The sequence below is a fragment of the Sardina pilchardus genome, chromosome 19 (assembly GCF_963854185.1).
Source record: "Sardina pilchardus chromosome 19, fSarPil1.1, whole genome shotgun sequence".
In the NCBI taxonomy this organism is placed as follows: domain Eukaryota; kingdom Metazoa; phylum Chordata; class Actinopteri; order Clupeiformes; family Clupeidae; genus Sardina; species Sardina pilchardus.
The window spans coordinates 24038972-24056099 of NC_085012.1; the positions used below are offsets into that span (position 1 = coordinate 24038972).

Genomic DNA, 17128 nt, shown 5'->3' on the forward strand with positions numbered 1-17128 from the left:
CCCCTCCAGCCTGCCAGGCTCCTCGCTGAAGCGCCTACCCCACCCCAATCTGCCCCCAGCCAACCAATCTCCCCCCAGCTGAGCAGAGGAGAGGAGAGCAGAGGAGAGGAGAGCAGAGGAGAGAAGAGGAGAGCAGAGGAGAAGAGAAGAGAAGAGAAGAGAGGAGAGAAGAGGAGAGGAAAGCAGAGAAGAGAGTAGAGGAAAGGAGAGAGGGGAAGATGTGGGCAGTGCGGACATAATGAGAAAAGAGAACAGAAGAGAACAGAAGAGGCAAGATGGGCGTCCAGTGACACTTGTACATGCACACTGCACAGTGCTCACAGATACAAATAAACATACCCACTAAGTAGAGCACAGAAACCGAAAACGGAACCAAAACAGAACATGGTGGCTATTCCAGATGACGAGATGCATCTACCAATTTGCAACTACCAAACCATAATTTGCAGAGAATTATTGAAGGAATAAAAAAACATATTTTCTGATATATTTTTTTAATCGAAATCAACATGGGATCACAGCTTAGGATGCACCAGCGTTGCGGGAGAAAGCCAGTGTTTGTATCCTGGCCCTCCGTCTGACACTGATTATAGGGTTGGAATTATTAGCAGCGAGCGCTATCCAGGGCCACTTTCCTGTGTCTAAAAGAATGCACTGTATTAGAGAGACAGCCAAATCAGGAACATGCCTTATTGGCTTAGAGGGTTGAGGCTGGGGGGGGGGGGTTGTGGTTGGGCGGGGTGGGGTGAGGGGGTCACTGATTAAATTTAAGGGAGAAAGTGGAGTTTCCTCAGTAGTCTGATCTCCCAAGAATAAAAAGAGCCACAGCAGTCTGAAGCGTTTATGGAGGGACGGTGGGAAATAGCCTGGGAGGACCAACGGCAGGGCGACCAGTATAGCGGGAGGCATCTGTCCTGCGCGAGACACAAGAGCACTTGTCTGGACTGCAGTGCCCCCAGCCCAGAGCAGCCTAGGCTCTAATTCAATAGGCCGCCATGTGCATGGGGTGGAGGGTGGGGGCGCAATGCTAGACCCACATTTCCCATGTCTGTCAGTGTGTGAGAGTCTGTCTGTCTTTCTGTGTGTGTGTGTGTGTGTGTGTGTGTGTGTGTGTGTGTGTGTGTGTGTGTGTGTGTGTGTGCCGAGAGTGTCTGTCATTGGCATTGTCATTGGCATCAAATTTCCCCACATCTGTTGGTGTGTGTGTGTGTGTGTGTGTGTGTGTGTGTGTGTGTACCAGCTTTTGTTCTCCGCCACTGAGAACCTAGGATACAAATGACAGCTCATTGTTAGTGTTTGGTAGCCTACAGTCGGTCATGTCCATAGGCTGGCAGTCCGTGGACTTTGCAGTGGGGGACTGTATAAAACAAAGGCCAAGCAGCTGGCCAGGTACTGTTCCATATCAGCAGCTATAGGAAGCATGTTTATTTGGAAGAGACTATGTTTCCTGTACCCTTGAACCGGTAAAAAACTCATGATAGACTGCTGAAATGCTTATCTACTGGACTATTCACAACACTTGACTTGTAAAGTGGAATCAAATAAAGTAAATCCAATGTGTGTGTATGCTTGCATGTTGGTCTCTCTGTCTGTGTGTGTGTGTGTGTGTGTGTGTGTGTGTGTGTGTGTATGAGTGTTGGTGGCCTTCCGCCTTCTGGATGCACTTGCAGTTTTGTGGAATGGTGCATGGAATATTGAATGGTGTGTGGAATATGTGCAGAATAAAGGCCAAGAGTTATGAACTGGACACTCCCCCTCTCGGAGACAAGCCATGACTTATTTTAAAAGGTACATGTCTGTGGTGGGAACGGATGTGTGGGGGAAGTCCAGCATGTTAAAACAGTTGGATGAAGACACGTCAAGCCTTAAGACAGAGGCATACCAACCAAAACACTGCAGCTTTTTTTTTTCTATGTGTGTGTGCCCAGTTCACATGGCATGTGATCTCCGCAAGTGTCGTCCAGTGGCCTGGAGCTCTTACACTTGTCACACATCGTGCCATGTGACAGGCCAGCTGGCATTGCCCAACTCAAAGGAAGCCCTCTTCCACCACTGGCACCCATGCCAACAGGTCCTCCACCCAGACAACTTACATGTGCTTATAGGAATGCAAGAGGTCATGCACAGACAGCTCTGCTTTAAAAGTTGAAACACTTCAATGCATTCATTTTGGAAGTTGAAACACTTCAATGCATTCATTTTGGAAGTAACACTTCAATGCATTCAATGCATTCATTTTGGACTTGTATTACGGTGTATTCATTACAAAGACATGTCATACTAAGATACAGCATTCAAATTCTATTCTCCAGCCTACTTAATTGGTGTAGATTAGCGTTTGATGATGGTCAGGATTAAAGTTTTGCTATTTTGGAAAAAAAAAGACTGTAAAAAGACTGCTCTTAAAACTGTCAATGGGATTAAGGTGGCAAAATCAGAGTATGATATTATTTTCATATCGCCATTTATATCATTTACCACACAAAAACAAAAAAAACAAGCAGTCAGATATTGTGATATCCCTAACCATAACCCCAACCAGCATGATCCCAGTGCCGGCTCTGTGTGCTCCACCACTGCCAAATCACCCCCCCCCCCCCCCCCCCCACAGGAAAACCCCGGCACAATGAATGTCGAGAAGGGGAGGGCCGGCAAGGAAGGAAGGAAGGAAATCCTGCTCCACTCTGAAACAAAAGCAAAAAGGAACTCACCGGCTCGAGACCCACTCCAGGTCCCCGCCGGCCCCGCCGAGTACATTCACAAACCTGGAGAAATATTCCACTCCACTCCGGCAGTACGGAGTGAGGAGGAGTCCCTGTGTGAAGGGCTCTGTTTTGGTTTAGGGAGGGAATGTTTGTTGTGCTACTATTACTACCTGTAACTTGAAATCACTACCGGGTTTTTGGATATTAAATGCTCCTGAATGTTTTTGAACTTTATTCAAAAAGCCTTGAGCGGAGAAAAGAAAGATCCATTCTAATTTGTCATGTCAGTCAATCCGATCGCTTTCTTCTTTTCAACAAATTTGATGGAGAGAAAAAAGAAATCAAGCGAATATGAAATTTCCCTCTAAACTAACCACCTTCTCAAAGGCGCTTCAATTGCCTTATCAATCATCTTTCAAAGGCATAATGAATCGGCGAACAAAAGCCATCTACCGCGACGAGCTTCCCTTTGCTTTTATAAAAGGACATCACAAAGGAATTGAACTCAGTCATCCCTTTCAAAAACTTTTTAATTGATGTTGAAGTTAATTGAAGTGGAATGGAGCAGTCTTCTCCTGAGCATTGGCATAATCGCACCACGTTCCTCCCGGCAGCGCTTTGTCTGCCAACCTCACTCTATCCTGTGCCAGGCTAAACACCCATGTCAGCAGCCAGCCAAGCCAAGGAGGACCTCCCCGCACCTCCCCTGTATTCAGCTGCTGCGCAAGATCACACCGGGGGACGTGTCGCATGTAAAATCCAACTGAACTTGAAGGACGCTTAACTGCTTGTTTTGGAGGAGAGATTCAGAGAGAGTCACCTGCCGGCCAACGGCGTGAATTCATGTGGGCCTTCACTGGTGTTGGCCAGTGGCTCTGTGTGTGCATAAGCAGCCAAGGTTGAGCTTTGGGGAGATAGGCAGTCAGGGGTAGACTTTGCAAATAAGAGCCTCAGATAAGGGAGGAGAGGAGAGAGACATTGGGCCATGGCCGATTAGCATTTTTTTGCTTTTAGAGGACACGGGGAACGTCTCGGGCAGCTTCGCGAATGGAAAAAGGAAGAAAGGAACTGAGAGGTGATTAACGAGATTGGAATCTTAATTATCCTTCACGTAGCAAAGAGGGGGGAAAAAATAGCGTCTCTTGTCAACAAAGTATTTTGGAATAATGGACGGAACATATGCAAGCAGCGCTGCCTGGGAGGCGGTGATGGAGAAGAGGGGGGGGGAGGAGGGAGGGAGAGCTGGAGGGGCCGGCCCACCTCAGCTGGAGGGCCAATGGAGATGGGAGGAGGGGAAGGCGGGCCAGAGACAATTAGCCAGCTCATTAACACAACATCTTCAGTTTGCTTTGTTTATATGTTTGTCTGTCTGTTTGTTTGTGTGTTTGTTTGTTTGTTTGTTTGGATTTACATTTGCAGTCCTGCATAGCTACCAAATGAAATCTGACTGTAACACTCTAGAGTGACATTTGTAACTGACTTATAGGTACAGGTATAGATATAGCTTATATTTCATCTGAGTGTGCACCTGCAATCTGCAGAAAAAATAAATGCACAATGTCATTGCTTACAGCAGTTGAACAAGACGCTTTTTAAGATGCCTGTTTTTGACAGTCCCGACTACTTTGCAAAGACAACTTGTGTGCTGCAACAGCACATTTGTCTTCTTCACCGCCTCCTACGCAGGATAAGACAACAGCACAGTTGTGCTCTGAAACCCATTATTTTCAAAGGCTTGCGTGACAGCCTCAAGCTAACCCTCACGCACACCGCGGTCAAAGTCCCCATTAGCTTCCTCTCGCTGCTGCTCAAACTAGTCCTACCGTCGTCCACTCCACTCCAGTGTCCATCAAATTGACCCTGACAGCCGTCCTCCTGTCCTGACCCCATCCTCGAGCCCAGTCTGTCTCGCGTTGCTTTCCTCGCTGCCCCCGTGTCCTGTCGAGAATTCGCCTGACCAGGCCGTAGGACTCTGTCAACATGTCCGGCTCACGTGTCAATCAAGCGGAGCCAACTTCCTCGACAGTCCGGAACGGCGCACGCAAGGGCCCCTGACACTGTGAGTGATAAGAGACTGGACACGTGTCTCCGGGGGCATGGTTTGGGTCCGCAGAGACGCGACGTTCGAGGTGGAGGATGGGGTTTGGACAGGGTGGTGGAGGTGGAGAGGTGGGGGTGTGCAGGGTGATCAACATGTTCTGTCGCTGTCTCCAGATCAGTGTGGACAGGGTGGAGGTTGGGGGCTGGAGACGTGGCTAGAAGGTGTGGGTGGGAGGAGGAGGGGAGGGTATCAGGAGTGAAGACTGAAGATAGACAGACAGGAAACGGCAGAGGATGAGGTGTGGTGGTTGGGTGTGCTGATGGTGTCGGGGGAGGGTGGGGGTTAACCCCTGACCGATAGTGGGGAGAGGGGTCAGAGAGGTCATCAGTTCTCTGTCCTGAGGATGTGAAACCCCCTTAGCGTGCGTCCTCCCTCCACAGACACACACACACACACACACACACACACACACACACACACACACACACACACACACACACACACACACACACACACACACACACACACACACACACACACTCCGCACACACACACACAAGTACTGAAACACGCACACAGACGTACACACATGCACAGATCGCATACAAAGATCGAATTGCAACACAAAATGGAGAGACAGACACACATCATTACAGAGACCGCTGTAATCTCTAGTCTATGATCTCCCCCATCTGAGGCCAATGTTTCCCCACCAGAGCACATTTTCCTTGCACTTATGTTATCTTTAGTTATGATCTATAATTTACATAACACTGTGATTACAAGTTGTAATGTTTAATGGCTATACCAAACTCCGATTTAGCTAAATACAACTTAAAAGAGCAGAGAGAAGTCCCCAGCCACACACAATTCACATGACAATAACCACATTTTCTCTGTTCACTTTATCATGGGGTTTTGAAGCCGCCATTATATTACATTCTATTACTGCCGAACAGGCCACTGTGAGGGAAAGTGAAGCAGAGAAACCACTTAACAAAAAGCTTGCTCCCTGAGGAACATATTACTCTATGCTATGTTTCTGTTTCCCCCCCTATAAGCAGGACATAAAAGGCTTCCCCTCCTTCCCCCTCCGACTGTTTTCCTCATAAGTGTTCACCCAGCATCTCACATCACGGTCCAAAAAACGTTTTCCCTGAGCCTCACTGTACTATGACCAAACCGAAACATACTGTGTGCTTTTAGAGAGAAAGTTCAAGTAACATGCAAGGGGTCGCAACTTTAAAAGTATGCTTACACAACCTTCTCATTAACATGCTGGCTTTTTTTTTTTACGATCTTGAAGAGGGAATAATTTTCTTGGACGATCAAGGTTTACTCCAACCGTCCAAGTATCATGATCTACAGCTTAATGAGCTCTTATATAAGATGCTCAAGATATCTGTGAGAGAGTCCCAACAGGGCCCCACTTAAACTCCCCTACTGCCAGAAATCATTCTCATCAGATAGCAAAACTTCATGCTGTATCGTGCCAAGGCCCAGGTCTCAGGAGACCCTATCCCTACCACTAAGGAAACCTATCAGTTGTACAACTCGGTGAGTCAGTAATGTGGCACCAATGTGCTGATGCTGGTCATGTGTACTCGAATGAATGTTACAAGACTTTCAGTGGAGTTCTAGGTCGCTAGAATCTTGTCATTCACAATGAGAGTAAACGAATGAGAATTGCCAAACTACACGGCCAAAGGAAGTAATGTGCTTGTACCTCTGGTACAAGTTGTGTTGTTATTGCAACTGTTATTATACTATTATACACTGTTACTTGAAGATATGAATGTATATGCTCTCTATCCCCTTTCTTGTTTGGTACTTTTATCAGGTTGTTCAGTATGACAGTGCTGTGTGATGAAGATACTGTATGTAGCTTATGTTACGGTTACACTGCTGGTTTGCCAAAGACTTGATAGTGGAGACATTACGGTATTACAGTTGGGTACACTGTAAGTCAGAATCATTTAACAGAAAGCAGCTTGCCCATGCCTGGTCAGCTACTGAAACCGAGATTGGGGTGCCACTGATCCAACATGATAACACTCCCTGCGGAGCCCGTTTGGGCAGCCACTGCGGCATTGTTCCCTGGATTTCCTAACCTCTCTGGAATTCCTCCACCAGGAAATATGGTTTACAGGAGAGAGGCACCAAGCCCAGCTTCCAGCGTCACAGCCTAGCAACACTCCCCACCCCCCCTCCGTCCCCCAGGCGATAGCTGCAGGCTTGTCCCATCAGGGAACCATATTGTTTGGCAGGAGCCACCCACACCCAAGCCTCACACACACACATACCTAAGCAACATACACACACATATGCATCCATACATACACACATACACATTCGCACTCTCTCACACACACACACACACACACACACACACACCTCTGAAGCTCTCTGGTACAAAGTGTTGCTGACAAGGCGAACTTCTAACTCTTGCCTGCTCATCAGGTTTAAGTGATCAGTCAAAACCCCTCCGCTGGCTCCAGCTCTCCAGCCAACACTTTGATCTCCACCACACACACACACCCACACCCACACACACCCCCACGCAAACACCCACAGAAACACACACACCCCACACCCGTTAACCTGCCCAGCGTCGGAGTAACACTCCACAGCCTCTCCAGGCTGATAAGATAGAGAAGTCATCATCCCACTGACCCAACCCGTATCACCCGCAAGGAGGAGACAGGAGATGCACAAGCTTTCATCAGCTTCAAAGCCACACTTATCAGCCTCCCCCAACGTGTTGATATGCCCACTTGTGGAGACCGCACAATAAAATGTGCCACTGAGGCCTTCTTCGAGGCATAATCCTGTCTTATGTGCTGACTCACAAGCAAGAGTGTACTGGTACTGTAGTTCTTCTTGTTCAACTTTTCGCCATGGAGGTAACTTAAGAGGTCATGTGCCGATGACAAAACAAACATTTTCCTCCTTTCCAGGGAAGAAGTCAAGTTGAACGTTTCTGTCTGATGATATAATACGAATGTTCGCATAAATCACTGAGCTTGTACTTACTTTGTGTGTGCATGTGTCTCCACTGACTCATAAATAACAGCCCTCGAGAGGCAAGCACTGTTAAATCGACTGCAGAAAACGAGGCGTTCTGTAAACATTAGGAATATCAGCCCCTTTCCTCTAAATAGGATGATATTGCTCAGTGTGAGGAAGATGACGTGTAGCTTCCCCTCTGAGTCTGCACCAGACAGTCTTCTCCAGTATCTACACTGGAACCATCTGTGATTGTGGCTTAGTGGAAAGGAATGTGCGCATACATTTCAGCCTTGGGAAAACCGTGTTTTGCAGTGACACACAACACAGTGTCCTCGACCCGCCAGTCCCCCGACGTTCCCACAATACTTAGAAAGAGAACTGTAGGGAATATGCAGGGGTCTCTTTCCAAAATACTGGACATGACCGAAGCTGCTCTCAGTGGTCCTCACTCTCTATTATCGTCACGTTAACAGTCAGGGGGGGATGCCATTGGTTCCCAAACACACACAAGCATCACTCTAACACAGCCAACCGTTCCATTCCTTTCGACATTCCAGCACCAAATCAAAGAAGCTAATTGTAGGCATAACATATATGCTTGCTTTTGCAACATCTCTGTTCAATCCTCCTTTTGACCCTGTTATGTGTTTGCAAAGTAATACCATGAAGTAGACTGCTTTTCTCTCTACTAAATGCAACTCAGTGTTGCACTTAGTGGACAGAGAGAGAGAGAGAGAGAGAGAGAGAGAGAGAGAGAGAGAGAGAGACACACACACACACACATACAGTATGCACACACTCTCTCTCACACACACACACATACAGCATGCCAGTCGACACAAGTGGTTTTAATTCTCCTCCACCTGCGCTGTCCCTGGCGAGCTGCCACCCTGAGTTACCTCAGCACTTGGCAGGGCCAGAGTCACAGGTATATTCGCCAGGGTCTGCAGCCACCAGGCAGGCTCCTGTGCCTCTAGAGAAGCACTGGTGATTGATAAGACGTGACCTCTGGATGGAACAACTGAAATGCTGTGCAAATTGAACACCAATAGTCTATATTAAGTTTCCAAGCTTTCACTTAATTTTGCTGCCTCTATGCATTCAGTACACTAGACTACAGGATATCAACTAATAAACAACAGTGGCCACATAAACCAGTGGCAATTATAATACCAAACAGTTCAATATTTGTGCCTAGAAACTACCACATATGTCCATGTGTGATCTATTTAACAACTTCATCGCATCACCACAGTTTATGTGAAATGAAAATAACGAATAGTACAGTGGAAGGAACAGGAAAGTACAGGCTACTAACTTTGAATTTGGTTTGTTTTTACAACTATAAGCATGCCCATCCCGTAAACTCTTCAGCATCTTTGATAGCTATTACGCAGCAGTGGCAATTAAACGATTAACTGGATTGTAAATCAAGCATAACAGCATTTACTGTTCCACTTTCCGTAATTGGGTTGTCTTGACAGCAAATGAGAAGTTGCCTAGGGGACACCTAAAGTTAACGCTACGCAATGTGTTTAACGCGTGGACAGACGCAGCTTTTCTGCTGGAAAATTCTTCACGGGGTCTTTCAATGACTTAACTCGATAATTAAACAGCGGTTTTACTCAGAGATATACAAACCGTAACGATCTCTGGGATTGACAGGCAACTCACGATTTGGGCACTGAGGTGCACCGCAAGACTTCAGCGGCTTGCAGCATGAGTAGGCTACCATGCATATTAAACAGGTCTGTTGTTAAGCAGTCTCTAAAGCGAGTGTTGTGAAAGTAATGGTAACATGAAGATTGTCAAGCAACATGTTGTGCGCTTCAAAATAACTTACCGAGAGAAATTCGAGAGTTCCAACATAATCCCGCTCAGTCTTCAAAAGTTCATTTAAAACACAAACTCTCAAACGGAGCTGTTTCTCCAAATCTTTCCCGCTTTCAGCCCGGTGTTCGGCTTTGCTTTCCTCGGTCATTGTTACTTTTCACAGCTTTCTCACAGAGACAGGTTTGAAATTATATAGTGAGTTATTTAATTGAAGTGGCTGAAAGTTTCCAACATGATCCAACGCAGAATGGTAAATCGCAACAGGTCGCCGTAGCCGCGTTGTAGTCCTTCGATTAAAAACAAACATTCACGCAGAGAAATGCAGTTACTTGCAATATGTTAAATGAGCTCCACAGTGGACAGCAATCTCTCACACACCGAAAGGAAACTGTGCAACAGTGTCGTTTGAACATTCATCAAAAACTTGTGTCCATGTGACTCCCAGGACCTTCATCCTAAATCCAGCCTCCCTCCCTCCTCCACAAAAAGGAAAAGGACAGGAAAGAAATGCTTGGGAATTGCCAACACGGTCCCGTCTGACACTAAGGGGAAATGTTGATGGCATGGGGGCAATTAAAATGCAAGACTTTCCCAGACTCCACTTTTTTTAAAAAAATAAAAATAAATAAAGTTGTAGTACCTTCAATGCACAGTGGACTTTATATTGTAGCCTAACAATGAATAGAATGTATTTTGCTTACAGTTAATTAGTTTGTAACTAGTTTATAGGCTACACTGAAATGTTTATAAGCGACCATATTGCCTCAGCTGAGACTGAACAGAGCAGTTTTTATTAAATGGAACTCAAGCCGCAGTGAGTCAACAGCAAAGTGTCTCTGAGCTTGATCATAATGTTTCTGATTAATAGCCTGTTATTTTTTTTCCTTCACCCTAGTGAGTCTTTTAAAGTAAACTGGTTAATTAATCCATGTTTACATTTATTTAGCCTATATTTTTTTATGTTATGGTATTATGGTATTATGGTATTTCAGAAACAATGTTAAATATAGCCAGATGGACAGTTAGATATGCCCCATATTCACAGTTCTGGGGATCTCGGAGATTAACGTGGATGGAACCCCCTAGGTCTCCCAGCCCTCCAGAGCAAAAGTCAACAAGCGGACTCCAGCTGCAGGTCAGGCTCCAGCGAGCTATAGCCCTGCCTGTCTTGTGTTATTCCTCAGTGGACGCGAGTGAGGGGGATGTGGTCTCGGAGGCCCCAGGATGTTTTAGCGGCCAGGAGACGTTTTATTGGGCCCCATATACACTGTGTGCGGTCCTCTAGATAGGGTATAGGCCTACTCTGCTGCAACCACCACACCACCACCACCTTAGTGTCTGTGAGAAGTGAGTGACCTCTAGGTTGGGAAAGCTTAACATGTTTGCAGGGAGCTGCTTCCTGTATGTGGGAAAGAAGGACAGGATAGAAGAACATATTGATGTGTGGGTTTAGATGGAAGAAATGTGTATGCTTGGCGGATTCTTCTGTGGTGCTATTGATTTTAAGTCATGTACTGGTTCACTGTAGCGAGGAATTGGAAATGGTACAGAAAAAGCGTGTTTTACAATGTCAAAGTGAAAAGAATTCACTTCAGAGGATTTTTCTAATTGTGCTCTAGAGAGTATTGACACAAGTCTGCATCTGATATAGATTGAGATCAGATGCATCTGATTATAATTCAGATGTCAAGTCGCATCCTACCATGAAGTCAGGGTTATAGACTGAGAGGGATCAACACATTCAATTTGTGATGAACAGATAAACGACAAGGTCTGTTTTATGCCACCTCTTAGGCTAAACCTAAAAGAACTACCCTGTGTCAGTGCACACCTACCAAAGGTGTTCATTATTGTTTACCTTTATTAAGATATGCAAGACACTGGAAATCTTCCATGGAGCAATGTGATGTATGAATAAAATTGTGTCATTGTTATTACTGACCAACACTGCCCTCTTGTGTTCATCAAGCAAAACAATTTAATCAGCTATGGATTCTGCATTTATGCCTCATTTTGAAGTATATGGTAACTTCAATTGGCTGAGTACAATTAATGTATGCAAATGATTGATATATGCATCATGATTAAATACTTAAATTGTAATGATTTCACATCATTCTAGACCGGTTACTGTAAAATGATCTAAAATAAATCTCCTCAAATCAGCCAACGCATCAGACATCAGGAAATAATTCATGTTACCCTGATGTCATGAACTGATTCATTACACTTGCAGAATCTGGGGGGGGGATTCTGTGGCATAAGGGGAGCAACCACTGGATTTATTGAAATGTTTCTGAAATACGTATATCAACAATAGAGGGCGCAATTGTTACAAATTGTAAATGGTCATCAGAGGGTTACAGAGCAAAATGCTCAGTTGCCTGAATACATTTACTGAATCGATCACTCTTATGGCAAAACCATGAACATTTTTTGCATAGTTGAACACAATTGGCAAATCTCACTGACCCTTTCTGCAAAACTCTAAACACATTCTCATGCAATGAAACACACTTTGCACTGTGATGCAAATAGTAACCACAGGTGGCAAAAGTAGGCACAAACAAAGCACATATGTCAGAAGTTAAACACAACAACTCAAAATTGATCTTGTGTCAAATGATCTGACAACCAATAGCCAGTTCAGAGTGCTAAAGGGTTTTGCAATGGACGATCAGTGAGGCATTTAGACCAGAGCACATTGTGTGCTGTAGACTGTAACATACTTCTCAGTAGGTTTTCCAATAGGCTACTTTATATTTATTGAATTTACAGTGTATGTTGAATCCATGGAGTTGTGGCATCTGCTTTGTTTTTTAGATGCAAAATGCATTTACTGTAGGCCATAACAAACAACAATGAGCACTTCTCCTGCAGCTATTCGCCCTGCCCTGAACACTTTGTTTTCCATTTTGCTCAGTGTTTTCATTTTGACTGAATGATCTGAGGAAATAGTCTGCTTTTGAGCACTGAAAACTGCTTTAAGGCATACATCATGTACACACTGTTGCTCAAAAGCTAAAGCTCTTTTCTGTTTCATGTGGTTCCATCTTTCCCTACAATAGAGAGTCATCTGTCGAGAGAAACATTATACAAACACATATAAAGATGTATATTTTTCCAAAAAATAATGTTCTGATAAAGTATTTACAGCACACAAGAAAACCCCCCCACTAAATTCAACCATCACATAGTTGTACAGAAACCAAACACACTTTTGAAAAAGCTAAATTTTCCCAAGAAAGAAATAACTGTGTCTGTGTCAGTAAAAGGGACAGTTGGGTGTCTAAGTATTCGGCCTATTCTAAGGCAATGAGGCAATGATTGGATGGTGTTCAGAAAACTAACAGGTATTTGTATGTAAATGAGTGAGTATAAATAAGTGTGAATAAGTGGAGAATTAAGAGCGGCATTTTGATAGGTTTGGAAAAAATTTTAGAATTTGTTTAGATTGTTAGATGTGTGTTTTAGGTATGTGGTGTTTTGCAAAAAGCGTTTTAAGAAATTGAAACGACTGATTCACTATGAGGTCATGGTGTTTGAGTGACAGGTGTAAAAAATGGTTTGACGTGCAAAGATTTTGTGTATGAACAGAAGAAAAAAAACTGTAAGACTGACAAAAATACATTAACTTAATGCTAAGGTAAAACTTAAATTGGTTGATGGTCATGTTTTTACTATTATCTAATATAATACTGCTTTGTTGTAGTTTTACTCTAATAGCTTTTCAATTCTCCAATTCCTATCATACAAACTGATAAATGGTCTTACAGTGTTTTCACAATTGCTAAAGCACATTTTTTAGAACCTTCCACCCCTTTCTCAAAATTGAAAACACAAACTCCCATTCCCAAACTACATTCACAAAACCTCTTCTTGCAAAACCAAACAATGTCTTCAGATCATTCACAAAGCAGTCAAAAATAATTTAAAAAAAAAACGAATAATAATATAACACTAATGAGCCATCATTACACACGTCAAAACATGGAAAACCCAGTGTTCAGGGCAGGTTCAAGTAGACTCAACATTTACAGTAAATTCTGTAAAGATAAATAGCTAATTGGGGAAGTATACTGGAAAATACATTTCAGTAGCCTACTTTAAATGATAAGCACATTACAGTATACAGCCTGCAATGTACTCGGAATGCCTCACCGATTCTGTCCACTGTTGATATGAACTTACACTGTTCAGAAACCTGTTTGCACACTGAACTGGCTTGTTGTGCCAGATCATTTGGAACAAGTGTGATCCATTTTGAGATGTTGTGTTTAACTTACGACATCTGTGTTTTGTTTGTGTTTACTTTTTGGCATTTGTGGTCACGATCATGCATCACAACTGCATCAAAGTGCAAAATGTGGTTCATTGCCCGAGAATGTGTTTAGAGATTTGCAGGAAGAGTCAATGAGATATGCAAATTGTGTTTTATGTGAAATGTGTTGAGTGATCGACTCAATAAATGTGTTAAGGCAACAGAGCATCTGGTGGGGGCTTAGCATTACAGTAATTGTGAAAACCTGTAAACCTCACATGAGATATCAACCTGATGTTTGACATCTGTGGTTTCAATGAAGTCATCACCAGAAACCTTACATTTGCCTTTTCAGCTCAGAGTCTTCCTCAAAGTCAAATCCTCAATTATTACTGTGCATTGGTAGCATGCTTTAAAAAGCATCGTATGAAGACTCTCTGTAAGGGCATTACTCCACTAAAGGAAACTAAATCCTGTTTGTACCTGTTTGTAGCTCTGACTCCAGAAATGTAAGAGTGAATTGCTGTACTTTTCTGCAGGCCCATCTTGAAGTGTTGCCCCTATGGAAGATCAAATGCAATCCTGAAGTGAATAACACTTACATAAAGATAAGCACAACATCAATGTGGGCTCTTCTCCTTCAAAGCACAGAATCAGGTACTGTGTGCGTGTGTGTGTGTGTGTGTGTGTGTGCGTGTGAGAATGAGAGGGGAGATGACATCTCATCGTGGCCATGTTTCAATCCGAGCACCATCAGCAGCAGATCCACAACACGGCCCCCCTAAACAAACAAACACTCCGCACCCTGTGCTGTGTGTCGCACCCTGGCTGTGTGATGATTGCCATCAGCCCCCACGCAATGGAGGCCAAGAGCAACAACACCACTGATGCTGCCGTGATGAGGGGTCCCGGATCCTTAACTCCTCCAGATTGCCGACACAGACGCTAATCGTGGTTTCACATCTACACTGATGGGTGTTATAAATAGCAGTCAAAAATCAAGCACAGCAGATGCCCCATTTACACACTTCCGTAGCCTACAGTCTTCGCCTTGAGGAGATGAGGCACAGAGAGTGAGCGCTCAGATTTGGGGGCTTGCTCGCTCACGCTGGAGAAGTAAAGGAACAGAAAGCAATGTAGACATTCAGCAATTATTTTCTCATGAACTGTTAGTGGTCCGTTCTGTGTGTGCTCTGAAAAAAAAAGGTTTTCCTACACTCCGTAAAGTCTAAGCAAACACAAGAGTGTGACCCACACACTACAATCAGAAACAGGTGGCATAATTTTGTTCGGAGAAACCTATGGAGTTCTGAATGGAGTCTATGGACCTATGTCTATTTGTTTTTGGTTGTTTTGTTCAAATTTTAATAGTATTTTCCCAATATTGCTAAAGCGCATTGGATATAAACACCAGCATACGAGGGCACTGACAAAAGTGCACTACATTTTCAACTGACAATGATTTGATAAACAATGGACTTTATTGAGCGGCGCTGACAGAAAAATAACTGAATCACAATCTACTGTAAAAGTGTCGCCAGAGGTGCGCGGGATCATACTGAAAACAATGCAACCCACATAATTAATTCATATGGGACGGTTGTACCATAGTGGTTAAGGAGCTGGGCTAACATACAGTAGCCTGAAAAGTTGTGGGTTCAATTCCAAGCTTCCACTGTTGCGCCCTTGAGCAACGCACTTAACCCCAAGTTGCTCCGTTATGCTTCTTTGAGCTACTTTAGCGGTGTAACTTTTTAGATAATAGAGAAGACAAACACCATGTAGTGGAATGATACATGGTCATATGAAATGTGTACCTGTGTGACTTTACAAAACCAGCAAATCAGTCTCTGGTTTAAGTGAGGCCAAGCCCTACCACTCAGTGTCTGGAGCTGGTCATGCCTTTCATGCGTGGAATTCTGAAACCGTCGCCAACCGTGGGATGGTATGTTGTTGCAAAGTCCGTGGAATAATTGTATGCAAGTAAACCGCATCTAGAGGTATGTTGATTGTGTTGAGGTCAGACATGAGGTGATGTTGAGGTCAGTCATGAGGTGGTGTTGAGGTCAGACATAATAAATCATCCAAACATCTTAGCTCCAAACAGCAACTGTCTGAGTACCAGTGTGCACTGCTTCAGTGGGTAGAGTGGCAGATGACTATGGGTGCCTCTCAATTAGTCTTTTACACATCCTCCCTTCCTTGATGGGGCGACAACAATGGGATAGTCTATCCAGTGTTAGTTATAGGATCAGTGGAAACAAGCCTGGAGGATCAAACATCGAGGATCGAGGAGAGAAGTTGAGAGGCACCCAATGTGTTGTTCTTTTAACAATATCTTCTGCATTTCTTATCCAAACATACTTGGTACTACACTCAGTTGTGCCAATAGCAAGACATCTGACAAATTTGAAATCAGTCGGACGACGGATTCCAGAGTTTTGCAAATAAGACAAACACACAGACAGATGTTCCTGTCATTAATAGATAGATGAGGATAGTATTTATTTGTGATAAACAATAACTTAAAATGAATTAAAACTGTTATTGGAAGTAATTGATGAAGTTGTGTCATCAGGGCATGAATCAAGTTGGCAAACCAAAAGAGAAATGTAGCATCGATTCAACACATAAATTATGTGCAACTGATGTCCACATTACAATGAATTAAATTCAAAGGCTTTTTTTCCAGTGTTCCTCTAGCAATACAATACATTAATGACAACAGAAAGAGATGCAGGCTCATGCTAGAATCGAGTCAGACAAAAATATTGATTTAGATATGGATTGGATAATAATCTAAAAATATTTATATTATTATTTTCCCCCGATCAAATTCATCTAAATTCTCAATTCTCATCTGTCCAGTGTGTGTGCTGAAAGAATACTACCCACTACTGGCTTGGTAAATGGAGAAACAATTTGACTTTAGCCGTACAGTATTCCAGCCAATCAGCAGCATTGTCTGTAGAGCATAGAGGGCAGGGATGTTAGTCATCTGTTGATCTTAAATATCAACAACCTCTCGCCAAGATCAAGAAAAGCACTTTTCTCAGAACAGGAAATTCTAAATGATCTGATTAGAATAATGACATTTTAAAAAATACTAACCCCTTTGATCAGTTGGAGGCGAATAGAGGAGCAACTATGTGCGACATCGCCATAACTGTTCCTCTCACAGAGCTTGTCAATCAACCTTGTGAGCCTAACAAAGGAGTTCTTTTCTTATGCTTCCTGTATAGCGAGACAGGGCCCAGATAGGGTTTCAGATGAAATGCA

General features: G+C 43.7%; 1 protein-coding gene across 1 annotated transcript in view; it reads right to left on the bottom strand.

Moving 5' to 3' along the window:
* Window positions 1-9949, bottom strand: part of prex2 (phosphatidylinositol-3,4,5-trisphosphate-dependent Rac exchange factor 2) — a 140024-nt gene extending 130075 nt beyond the window's left edge. The window contains exon 1 of the mRNA XM_062521192.1: window positions 9599-9949. Coding sequence (XP_062377176.1) covers window positions 9599-9736 — 138 coding nt within the window. The 5' untranslated portion in view covers window positions 9737-9949. The remainder of the gene's footprint in view (window positions 1-9598) is intronic.
* Between the last annotated feature and the right edge of the window lie 7179 nt (window positions 9950-17128).